This window comes from Ursus arctos, chromosome X, assembly GCF_023065955.2.
Source record: "Ursus arctos isolate Adak ecotype North America chromosome X, UrsArc2.0, whole genome shotgun sequence".
In the NCBI taxonomy this organism is placed as follows: Eukaryota; Metazoa; Chordata; class Mammalia; order Carnivora; family Ursidae; genus Ursus; species Ursus arctos.
Window position 1 is genome coordinate 22,615,983 of NC_079873.1, and position 12,882 is coordinate 22,628,864.

Sequence of the window (12,882 nt, forward strand, 5' to 3'; positions counted from 1 at the left end):
ATAGATCACATACTGGATTACAAATCAGGTCTCAACTGATACTAAAAGATTGGGATTATTCCCTGCACATTTTCAGACCATGATGCTTTGAAACTTGAACCAATCACAAGAGGACATTTGGAAGGAACTCAAACACTTGGAGGTTAAAGAGCATCCAACTAAAGAATGAGTGGGTCAATCCGGAAATTAAAGAAAAAATTTTAAAAATTCATGGAAACTATTGAAAATGAAAACACAACTGTCCAAAACCTTTGGGATACAGCAAAGGCAGTCCTAAGAGGGAAGTACTGCAATACAAGCCTCTCTCGAAAAATTAGAAAAATCTCAAATACACAAGCTAATCTTACAACTAAAGGAGCTGGAGAAAGAACAGCAAATAAAGAAAGCCTAACCAAGCAGGAGAAGAGAAATAATAAAGGTTAGAGTAGAAATCAATGAAATAGAAACCAGAAGAACAGTAGAACACATCAACAAAACTAGGAGTTGGTTCTTTGAAAAAGTTAATACGACCCATAAACCCCTAGCCAGACTTATCAAAAAGAAAAGAGAAAGGACAAAAATCAATAAAATCATGAATGAAAGAGGAGAGATCACGACCAACACCAAGGAAATACAAACAATTTAAAGAACGTATTACGAGCAACTATAGGCCAACAAATTAGGTAATCTGGAAGCAATGGATGCATTCCTGGAAACTAATAAACCACCAAAACTGAAACAGGAAGAAATAGAAAATCTGAACAGACCCATAACCAGCAAGGAAACTGAAACAGTAATCAAAAACCTCCCAAAAAACTAGAGTCCAGGGCCAGATGGTTTCCCAGGAGAATTCTATCACAGTTAAAGAAGTAAAACCTATTCTACTGAAGCTGTTTCAAAAAATATAAATGGAAGGGAAACTTCCAAACTCATTCTATGAGGCCAGCATTACCTTGATTCCCAAAACCAAAGACTCCACCAAAAAGGAGAATTAAAGACCAAGACCCCTGATGAAGATGGATGTCAAAATACTCACTAAGATACTAGCCAATGGAATCCAACAGTACATTAAAAGGATTATTCACCATGACCAAGTGGGATTTATTCCTGGGGTGCAAGGTGGCTCAACATTCGCAAATCAATCAACATGATAGATCACATTAATAAAAGAAAAGACAAGAACCATATGATCCTCTCAACTGATGCAGAAAAAGCATTTGACAAAATACAGCATCCTTTCTTGATTAAAACTCTCCACAGTGTAGGGATAGAGGGAACATACCTCAATATCATAAAAACCATATATAAAAAACACACAGTGAATATCATTCTCAATGGGGAGAAACTGAGAACTTTTCCCCAAAGGTTGGGAATATGACAAGGATGCCCACACTCACCACTGCTATTAAACATAATTCTAGAAGTCCTAGCCTCAGCAATCAGATAACAAAAAGAAATAAATGCATTCAAATTGGCAATGAAGAAGTCAAACTCTCACTCTGCAGATGACATGATACTTTTTGTGGAAAACCCAAAAGACTCCACCCCAAAACTGCTAAACTCGTAGATGGCAACTTGGTAGGATACAATCTCAATGCACAGAAATTAGCTGCATTTCTATACACTAACGATGAGACTGAAGAAAGACAAATTAAGGAATCGATCCCATTTATAACTGCACCCAAAACCATAAGATACCTAGGCATAAAACTAACCAAAGAGGTAAAGATTCTATACATTAAAAACTACAGAACACTTAAGAAAGAAATTGAGGAAGACACAAAGAAATGGAAAAACATTCCATGCTCATGGATTGGAAGAATAAATATTGTTAAAATGTCTAAGCTACCCAGAGGAATCTACACTTTCAGTATAATCCCTATCAAAATACCATGGACATTTTTCACAGAGCTGGAATAAATAATCCTAAAATTTGTATGGAACCAAAAAAGACCCCAAATAGCCAGAGGAAAGTTGAAAAAGAAACACACAATGAAAAAGAAACATCACAATGCCAGAGTTCAAACTCTATTACAAAACTGTGATCAACAAGATAATAGAGTGTGGGCACAAAGAGAGACACAAAGATCAATGGAACAGAATAGAGAAATCAGAAATGGACCCTCATCTCTATGGTCAATTAATATTCGACAAAGCAGGAAAGAATATCCAATGGAAAAAGAATAGTCTCTTCAACAAATGGTGCTGGGAAAACTGGGACAATCACACGCAGAAGAATGAAACTGGACCATTCTCTTATACAATACACAAAAAGAGATTCAAAATGGATGAAAGACCTAAATGTGAGACAGGATTCTATCAAAATCCTAGAGGAGAACACAGGTAGCAACCTCTTCAACCTCAGATCCAACAACTTCTTTCATGACACGTCTCTAAAGGCAAGGGAAACAAAAGCCAAAATGAACTATTGGGACTTCATCAAGATTAATAGCTTTTGCACAGCAAAGGAAACAGTCAACAAAACTAAAAGGCAACCTACAGAATAGAAGATATTTGCAAATGACCTATCAGATAAAGGGCTAGTATCCAAGGTCTATAAAGAACTTCTCAAACTCAACATCCAAAAAACAAATAATCCAGTCAAGAAATGGGCAGAAAACATGAACAGACATTTCTCCAAAGAAGACATATGAATATCCAACAGACACATGAAAAAATGCTCAACATCATTCAACATCAGGGAAATACAAATCAAAACTGCAATGAGATACAACCTCACACCAGTTAGAATGGCTAAAATTTACAAGACAGAAAACTATTGTTGGTGAGGATGTAGAGAAAGGCAACCCTCTTACATTGCTGGTGGGAATGCAATCTGGTACAGCCACTCTGGAAAACAGTATGGAGGTTCCTCAAGAAGTTAAAAATAGTGCTACTTATGACCCAGCAATTACACTACTGGGTATTTACCCCAAAGATCCAGATGTAGTGAAAACAAAGGGGCACCTGCACCCCAGTGTTCATAGCAGCAATGTCCACAATAGCCAAACTGTGAAAGGAGCTGAGATGTCCTTCAACAAGTCAATGGATAAAGAAGATGTGGTATATATATATACACACAATGGAATATTACTCAGTCATCAGAACGGATGAATACCTACCATTTACTTTGATGTGGATGGAACTGGAGGGTATTATGCTAAGTTAATAAGTCAACTGGAGAAAGACAATTATCATATGGTTTCACTCATATGTGGAATATAAGAAACAGTTCAGAGGATCATAACGGAAGGGAGGGAACACTGAATGGGAAGAAATCAGAGTTGGAGACAAACCATGAGAGACTCTTAACTTTGGGAAGCAAACTGAGGGTTGCTGAAGTGGAGGTGGGTGGGGGAATGGGGTGACTGGGTGATGGGAGTTAAGGAGGGCATGTGATGTGCTGAGCACTGGGTATTATATGCTACTGATGAATTACTGAACACTACATTTGAAACTAATGCTGTACTATATGTTGGCTAATTGAATTTAAATTTTAAAAAAGGAGGCAAGAATATATAATGGGGAAAGGACAGTTTCTTCAATAAATGGTGTTGGAAAAACTGGTCAGCCACATGCAAAAGAATGAAACTGGATCACTTCTTATACCATTTACAAAACTAAACTTAAAGTGGATGAAAAACTTAAATGTAAGTCCTGAAACCAAAAAACTCCTAGAAGAAAACATAGGCAGTAAACTATTTGTCCACAGTCTTCGGGTAATTACTTTGGATCTGTTTCCTTCGACAAAATTAAAATAAACAAATGGGAGAACATTAAACTAAAAAGCTTATGCACAGCAAAAATAAAAAAAATGAAAAAATGAAAAGGCAACCTACTGAATGGGAGACGTGTCTGCAAATGATGTATCTCATAAGGGGTTAACATCCAAAATATATAAAGAACACTTATAACTCTATAGCAAAAAAATAAACTATCCAATTAAAAAATGAGCAGAAGACCTGAATAGACATTTTCCCAAAGAAGACATAAAGATTGCCAAGAGGCATATGAGATGATATTCAACATCATTAGTCATCAGGGGAATGCAAATCAAAACCATACACCTGTCAGAATAGCAAGAATCAAAAAGATAAGAAATAGCAAGTGTTGGTGAGAATGTGGAGAAAAGTGAACGCTGCATGCACTGTTAGTGCGAAAATAAAATGGTGCAGCTACTGTGAAAAACAGTATGGAGGTTCCTCAAAAAATTAAAAATAAAACTACAATATGATCCAGCAATTTCACTTCTAGGTATTTATCCAAAAAAAAAATGAAAACACTAATTCAAAAAGACATGCATTGTTATGTTCATCACAGTAGTATTTATAATAGCCAAGATATGGAAAAAATCTAAGTTTTTATTGACAGATGACTGAATAAGCAAGAGGTGATATGTATATATATATATATATATATATATATATATATATATATATACACACACACACACACACACACACACACACACACAGTGGAATATTACTCAGCCAAAAAGAGAATGGAATCTTGCCATTTGTGACAACACAGATGGACTTAGTGGGTATTACCCTAAGTGAAATAAGTCAGAAAAAGTCAAATGCCATATGACTATACTTATGTGTGAAATCTAAAAAATAAAGAAAACACACACACAAGCAAAAAAAAAACCAAAATGAAACACAAACAGACTCATAGATACAGAAAAACTGAGCTGCTAGAGGGTAGATGGGTAGATGGAATGGATGAAATAGTTGAAGGGAATTAAGAGGTACAATCTTCCAGTTATAAAACAAATAAGCCATAGGGATTTAATATATGGTATAAACAATATAGCCAGTAATATTGTAACAGCTGTGTCTGGTGACAGATGGTAACTAGACTTACTGGTGACCATTCTGTAATGTATATAAATACTAAATCACTATGTTGTACACCTGAAAGTAATACAATATTATATGTCAGTTATTATTTAAGAAAAAACTAAATAAGTAGAAGATAAAAAATAATAAGCATAAATGTAGAAATAAGTAAATAGAAAATAGTAAAGCCAACTAAAGCCAGTTCTTCAAAAAATGTATGGAATACACAATTTTTATGACTATCATCAATTACAAAAAAAGCACTAGAAATAAGTAATGTTAAGTAAAATTGTCTAAAATATAGGTGCAGAAGAGGTTTGATATGAGAACATCAGAAATATGTTTTACCAATACCTCAAGGTAACCATATGGTGGACCAGGAAGGAACAGTTCTTCCTGTAGATGTTTTTCAGATGAAAAACTCACAAGGAATCATAGAATTACAGAATTACCATCCCACAGCTTCTAATGGATTAATGAATAAAAGTAATGATCATCAGTATCTGCCAACATCACTAAAAAAAAGAGACACACACATGTTCCTCCTAATAGAATTGCACAACGTCACCTCTGAAGCGACCTTGCAAATAAAGCGCCAAAACCTTATGAATGCTAATCTGATCAAATTTTTACCTCTAACCATTGATGATTGTTGATACTGAGTGTCAGGTATACTGAGTTCATTACACTCTTCTCCATACTGTTGTATACCCTTAATAACTTCTCTAGTGAAAGTGTTTATTATAAATATCATGTCCTTATACCACATTTTCTTTATCCATTCATCTGTTAATAAACATTTCAGTTGCTTCCACATTTAGGCTATCATGAATAATACTGCAATCAATATGGGGGTGCAAATATCTCTTCAAGATCCTGATTTCAATTCCTTTGCATAAATATCTAGAGGTGGGATTGCACACACTAAAAATTTTGTTAAGAGAGTAGATCAAATGTTACGTGTTTAACAACATACCATGTTTTTAAATTTAAAGTCCAAGTTAAATGGAATGGTTCCTGGAGAAACATAACGACTAAATTGTTCCAAACAGAAATAGAGAACTTCAGTCAAATAATACAAACTGAAACTCTAGTCTACGTTCCAGCCCCCCTCAAAATATTCCAAGACCAGTCAGATTTGGAATCTCATTGCACCAAATGGTTAGGGAAAAACTAACGGCCACCTAATATAAATTCTTCAAAATCATACAAAAAGATAGGAAATTACTAAACTCATTTTAACAGGTGTGCTGACCTTGATACAAAGACCAGATAAGGACACCCAAAGAAAAAAAAAATCATGTGAGCCAAGCTCAGTCATGTAGAGACATCTATCATAAATAAATTTACAGCATATCCTATATAGTAGTGAATAAATACACTGAGTTCAAGAAATGCAAAATATCAAAATATTAGAAAAAATTGCCAACTGGAATTTCTCTACATTAATAGATTAGAGGACAAAATGCATTTGATTATGTCTAAGGGTGGATAAAAAGCCTTTGAAAAAATGTTTAGCACCAATTCAAGGTAAACCGTTTTAGCAAAATAGCATTTGAAGAGAATTTCTATTTCCTAAAATCTATAGTAAACTATACGTAAATGTGAAATGTTAGAAGTATCCCCATCAAAGACAGGACAAAGACGCAGATGTTATGGTACTGTATTTATTGTTTAAAGGTGGACTGAAATATATAACAAGAGGAATAAGAGTAGCAAAATAAATAAGAAAAAGGAATACTGAAATGATTGAGATAATAAACGGGGACAATATGATCCTTAATTAGAAAATCCAAAGGAACCAGTGCACAAAATATTCAAATGAATAAGACACTCCAAAACAGATGTATGAAAGATTACCAAAATTGGGTGCCTAGCCACACAAAATCAATAACTAATTAAGATAATTAATAGAATATATCCCCAAAACAACAGCAGCAATATCCAAAATTTACCTAAAAAGAAATCTAACAAAAATGTACACAATATTTTTGGAGGCAACTATAAATATGTACTGATACACTTAGAGAAAAAGTCCCAAATAAATAGTAGAGCACACTATGTTTATTCATGGGAAAAAGAATATGGTAAAGATGTCAATTCTCCTTAAACTATTTACATATTTAAATATGGACTGCTATGGACTGAATTGTGCCATTTCCCCCAAACTCCAGTTCATATGTTGACGCCTTAATCCTTAATGTGACCGTATTTGGAGATACTTTAGGAAGGTTAGTAAGGTTAAATAAGGTCATAAAGGTGAGGCCCTAATCTAATAGGGCTGATAGTCGTTTAAGAAGAGGAAGAGACACCACTGATCATTCTCTCTCCATGCATTTTGAGGAAAGTACATGTGAGGACATAGCAAGAAGGTGCTCAAATGCAAAACCAGGAAGAGAGCTCTTACCAGAAACTGAATCTGCCTTCACCTCTATCTAGAACTACTTGCCTTTAGAACTTTGAGAAAATAATTTTTTTAAAGATTTTATTTATTTATTTGACATGGAGAGCAAGTGAGAGGGAGAGTACAAGCAGGGAGAATGGCAGAGGAAGAGGGAGAAGCAGGGAGCCTGACATGGGGCTCAATCACAAGACCCTGGGATCATGACCTGAGCCAAAGGCAGTTGCTTAACTGACTGAGCCACACAGGCACCCCAAGAAAATACATTTTTGTTGTTAAGGCACCCAGTCTATGGTAATTCATTATGGCAGCCTGAGCATGCTAATACACAGCCTTATATACAGCTTCCAGGATGATATCAGGCTCAGGCTGCTGTTTCCTGAAATCAACCCTAGAGAAACTATAAAAGGGAGAATGAAAGAATAGTCTTAGCAACAGCAAAACAACATAGATGAGAAATTCCTGAGACTGTCTGTGTTGAAATAGAAACTGTATGTGAGCAGGTTGGGGCATACCCCGAAGTACTGGTCTGTAGCCACAAGATAGGATTGGTCAGAGGAAAGGTTTCAGGTTGAGCCTTTGATTCTTCCAGGGTGCCCTGGGATAATGAATTTCCACTGCTTTAGTGAAGGGAGCTAAGGCTGTGTTTCTGAGGCTGAATGGCCAGGACCATGGGGCTAATAACAGGACAGCATCAGAGTTTGGGGTTGTTTGAAACAGTATGAGTCCAGAGGCTGTGCCAATAACCACCTGAAACCTCTTTAAAGGGTAAGGACTGGCCTTTTAAAAAAATATACCATAATCAAATACAAGGAATAGAAAGAATGAATCACACTTAACAAGGGTAGGTATTCTTTCATGAAAAAAATACATACATACACACACTTGTTAAAGATGTAAATATATTTCTTATTATGAATGAGGGTCAAAAATAAAATAAAAGTTACTGCACTGGACTGAGCAATGTTAGACAACGTGGAAAGAACTGAGTCTCACAAAATCATGCGGCTCAGTCTCCTCCTTAGAACACAGATCCTTTGGAGTAGAAGGTTCCCAAGTCTAAGTCTGTCTGGCAAACAAACACTATGGGCCAGTATATTTTTCCTCTTACAGCCTACCACCCGTCCTAGGGCGCTGCCTTACACTGCAACTTCCCCATCTCATATCTAGCCTGGCTCATCAATTTTCTGCAAGGTTTGCAGTAGGGAAACAACCAAGAGCTTTCAGAGATTGCGTTATTTCCCAGGGAGCCTTTAAAGAACCAGCGAAGAGGAGGACACCTTACTCCCTGCCTCCACCCTGAGGACAGAAAGGACAACACAGCCCAGAACAGAGAAGCCCGCACACAGCCCCACCCCTGCTTTCACCGCTGGGAAGCACAGAGCGGAGCTATCAGCAAGAGGTACTGACTGACTTCCACCTCCGGGGTCTTACGTCTGAGGGCAGCCTCCGGTCCGCAGAAGGGACAGGCAATGCTGAGAGCCAAGGTGAGGATCCTTACTTAAAACTGCGGGAACATGCCCCCTCAGAACAAAGAAAACCTCACAGAATTCCGCCCTGATCCGTCCCCGCGCTAAGAGGCCCGAGGCCTGGCTGTTAGGCCCAACGCCCCCTCAATTCCGTCTGAGGGTCTCTGAGAATGACGACTTTGATCTGAGGCTGGTGGACTCAGATCAACAGAGCGAAACATCCCAGGCTTTATTTGGAGTTACGGAGAAGACCCTGAGTAAGGACTGAGGGTATTCTGAATCCTGTACAACCCCTACCCCTGCACTCCACCCTGGGAGGCCCCGGGCAGGGCTGTCAAACTCCGGGAGGTGGGGTCTTGGTCTAACCGGAGCGGGCACATGCGTGAGCACTGAAAACCCTAATCATCCGGGACCATGGGGATCCCATAAAACCCTGCTCCTATGGTCAGCTCTGGAAGGCTGCAGCAGAAGCGGCCAACTAAGGCTCTTCCTCATTTGCTCTGCAAGAATCTCAGGGCAGTAAGGTCATTGGTATAAGGAGTTTAGCTTCAGAGCTGCGGGAGAGGGGGGGGTGCAGGGGGGCGGTAAGGGGGTTGGGGAGGGCCGGGCCCTGCCAACAGTTGACAGGCTGATCCTAAATGTGAACTGAGAGAATTCACCACCTCAAAACAGAGGGAACCACACAGAGCCTGTAACTTGCCAGCCCTTGCTCTCAGCCCCAAGTTGACCCAGACAGGGCTGGAAGCTGCAGCCTAAGGCACACTCTAACTTCTTCTGCAAGGTTCTCAGGGAACATACTGATTACAAAGGAGCCCTGTGGGTCCTAGAGCAGTGCTCTCATGGAAGCCCGTAAAAGCGGCTTTGGTTAAAGACAAGGTGGAATGTCTCTGCTGAAGGTGCACACACTATCTCATTCTCCATCCTCCAGGTGCCCTCACTGCCTGCCCTCCTGCCCACACTACTGCCAACTGTCTCTAACCAGTGTCACCATGCCTCGGGGGCAGAAGAGTAAGCTTCGTGCCCGTGAGAAACGCCGTCAGGTCCGGAGTGAGGCTCAGGGTGTCCAGGAAGCTCAGGCCACTGCAGCAGCTGAAGAACAACCCCCCCCTTCTCCCTTTCCTCCTTTTGGTGGTAATGCCCAGAGCTACTCAGCTGCTGGGTCAGGTAGAAAATCCCAGGGGTCCCGTAGAGCCCCATCCATTACCACTACTTCTGCAGGTGTTTCACACACAAGATCTGATGAAGGTGCCAAGAGCCAAGATGAGGAAAGACCAAGCACCTCTCAGGCACAGCCAAGCACTGATCGTTACCGCAGAACCCCTCTAGATGAGAAGGCAATTCTATTGGTGCAATTCCTGCTGCGCAAGTATAACATGAGGGAGCCCTTAACAAAGGAAGACATGATGAAGTATGTCATCAAAAAGCACAAGGAGCATTTCCATGAGATCCTCAGGAAAGCCTCTGAGCTAATGGTGCTGGCCTTTGGCATTGATCTGAAGGAAGTTGACCCTACTAGGCACTGCTATGCCCTTGTCAGCAAATTTCAGCACACCTGTGATGATGACAGGCTGAGAGGTGAAGAGATCATGCCCAAGACAGGCCTCTTGATGACTATCCTCTGTGTGATCTTCATGAAGGGCAACCATGCCACTGAAGAGGATATCTGGGAAGTACTCAATGTGATGGGGATATATGCTGAAAGGAAGCACTTCATCTATGGGGATCCCAAGAAGCTCATCACCCAAGATTTGGTGCGGGAAAGGTACCTGCAGTACCAGCAGGTGGCCAACAGTGATCCTCCACGCTATGAGTTCCTGTGGGGCCCGAGAGCCCATGCTGAGACCAGCAAGATGAAAGTCCTTGAGTTCCTGGCCAAGATCCACGATACGGTCCCTAGTGCCTTCCCATCCTGGTATGAAGAGGCTTTGCGAGATGAGGAAGAGCGAGCCCGAGCCAGATTTGCAGCTCTGCTTGGTACTGGTGCCCTGGCCAGCGTGCGCCCCAGGGCCGATTTTGGCAGCTTCTCCCACATGTAGTGAAACCTGAAGCACTTTCCTCACTTTGTGTTTGAAGTAGTGTGAGGGCTTAGGTGGTGCTAGAGGGAACATAGTGCATATCATATGTTCTACATGAATAATTTATGAATTTATCTTTTGTTGTTCAAAGTTTTCAAATGTTTCTTTTTTAAAAAGTTTAATTAGCTTCACAATGTAAGTGTATGAATGATATTAGTTACATATTTAATGCTATTTATGAGGTTTAAGAGTAATAGTTGTGCTATTTTATCAAACAAGCTGGGTAACCTTCCATCTTATTTAGTGATCTGGAACAAGAAAACAGCACTGGAATAGCTATTTCCTTAGAAATGAGAAAGAAATTAGCAACAAAATAGCTGGGATCAAAAAATAGAGGAAAAAAAAGTAAAAGATAGTCAATTTTTGGTTTTTCCTTATTCCTTGTCTTTTGCTGTTCTGTAAAATAAAAGTTATATACCTGAAATTGCTTCATTTATTCAAGAATGTAAGAGAAAATAAATCATAATAAATTGCTTATTGGCCTTTTTTTCCCCTTTATTCCTCAAACATTAATTGAGCATCTTCTCTTTGGAATGCTTCATGGTAGTATGGGGGATGGTAAGAAAAAGAAGATCAAGCCACAGCCCAAAAAAGGAAGATGGTGAGATACACTCTAACCCCCCCCCCCCCAAAGAAAAGAGCGAAAAGAAGGATTAGTTGGGAGAGGGGAGGGGGAAGTCCAGATGAGGGCAGTAAAGTGTAAATGTCCTGAGGCAAGACAATTTGGGGCCCTGGGAAACTTTAAATCCTTCTATGGGAGGTAACTTTATGGGAGGTAACTTAACAAGATGGGTGGTGGGTCAGAGGAGGGTATGAGGGTGGTGAACAAGGGCTAGACCCTTGGGTGGTGTGTCACAGAATTGAGAAACTAAACCTCAATGGAGAACTGCTTTTAGCAGCCACTTTGGGATCATGGATAAACCAGATGCAATTCTCTACCTGAGGAGGGATTTCAGGTGCTCCGTGTTCTGGTCCCAATGCAGGTGAACAGAGGGCACAAACTAGGTATTTTATCCATATCATCACCAGAGAGTTTCTGATAAATAAGGGTAATACTTCCTTGAGGCTAGATGCCAAGAAACCACTGTGCTGTCACTCTGCCATGGGCTGGGGGAAACAGAGCCTCCTCCATTCAAAGGACATTTAACTAGGTTATCTTGGGTAAAATTTAGCAAACTATACGGGAGGGTTTGATTTTGGCAGGGGTTAAATGAATGAAAATAGGGGTGATTTGGATCAAAGGGCAGCTGGGAGGGAGGGAAGGAGTTGGTTCTTGACACACATTTTAGGAGCTTTGAGTTGCATCCAGATGGGGAAGATTCCCCAACATCCGAATTAAATAATATATGCTCTAAGTGGGATGATTTACCAAGGTACTTTTTCTTGCTAAGCACAATTTTTGGCTAACTTGGTGTACAGTATCCTACAGCACTGAATATTCTCAGACATCTCCTAGACTAAAACAATACAACAAAATAAAAACCAAAAATTTCGGCAAGGAAGTTTGGTTGTATTTGGGGTCAAAAAAGTCTTAGCAATAATTGCTATTCTTTGAAGTTTCAATGCACGCCACTCACTGCGCCATGTGCTTCACATATATTGTACACATTTCAACAGTCCTAGAAGACAGGGCTCGGTAATGTGTTGAGTTCACACAACAAGGGACAGGGCTGGGACTGAAGCTATGGTCTGATTCCAATGGAACCCACACTGTTTCACTCCTCCCAGCATGAGGTCAAACTCATGTCTCTTAATTACTTTCTCTTCTCACTATTCCATGATGGCTCTCAGGCAATGAAAGAAGGACCCTGTGACCAAAGTACTAAGAGCAGGTCTAAAGAAGGAAGGTGAAAATGAAAATCAAGCACAATTTGGGGATTGTTCATGGGGTACATTTTCCTAGGATCCTCCTGCCCCTCACCCCAAGATCCCTTGAAAGCTGGCTGTTCCCTGGTCTCAGCACTTATGTCCAGTCCTGGCACTTTCCTGCATGACAGCTCCTTCCCCTGGGACTTCCCAGTGGCGCTCATGACCAAACTGGAATCTGACCTTCAGGCTAGCTCTCCTCTCTGTCCTCTTCTGCAGGCAGCACCTGCTCCTGGTGGAACAGACAGGCA

General features: G+C 40.0%; 1 protein-coding gene across 1 annotated transcript; it reads left to right on the plus strand.

The window, feature by feature from the left end:
* The first annotated feature begins 9,679 nt into the window (after window positions 1–9,679).
* On the plus strand, window positions 9,680–10,726 carry LOC113265738 (melanoma-associated antigen B10-like). Its single transcript, XM_026513241.2, has 2 exons — window positions 9,680–9,821; window positions 9,936–10,726. Exons 1-2 carry the CDS (start codon window positions 9,680–9,682, stop codon window positions 10,724–10,726), a joined length of 933 nt encoding a protein of 310 aa, XP_026369026.2.
* The last annotated feature ends 2,156 nt before the right edge of the window (window positions 10,727–12,882 follow it).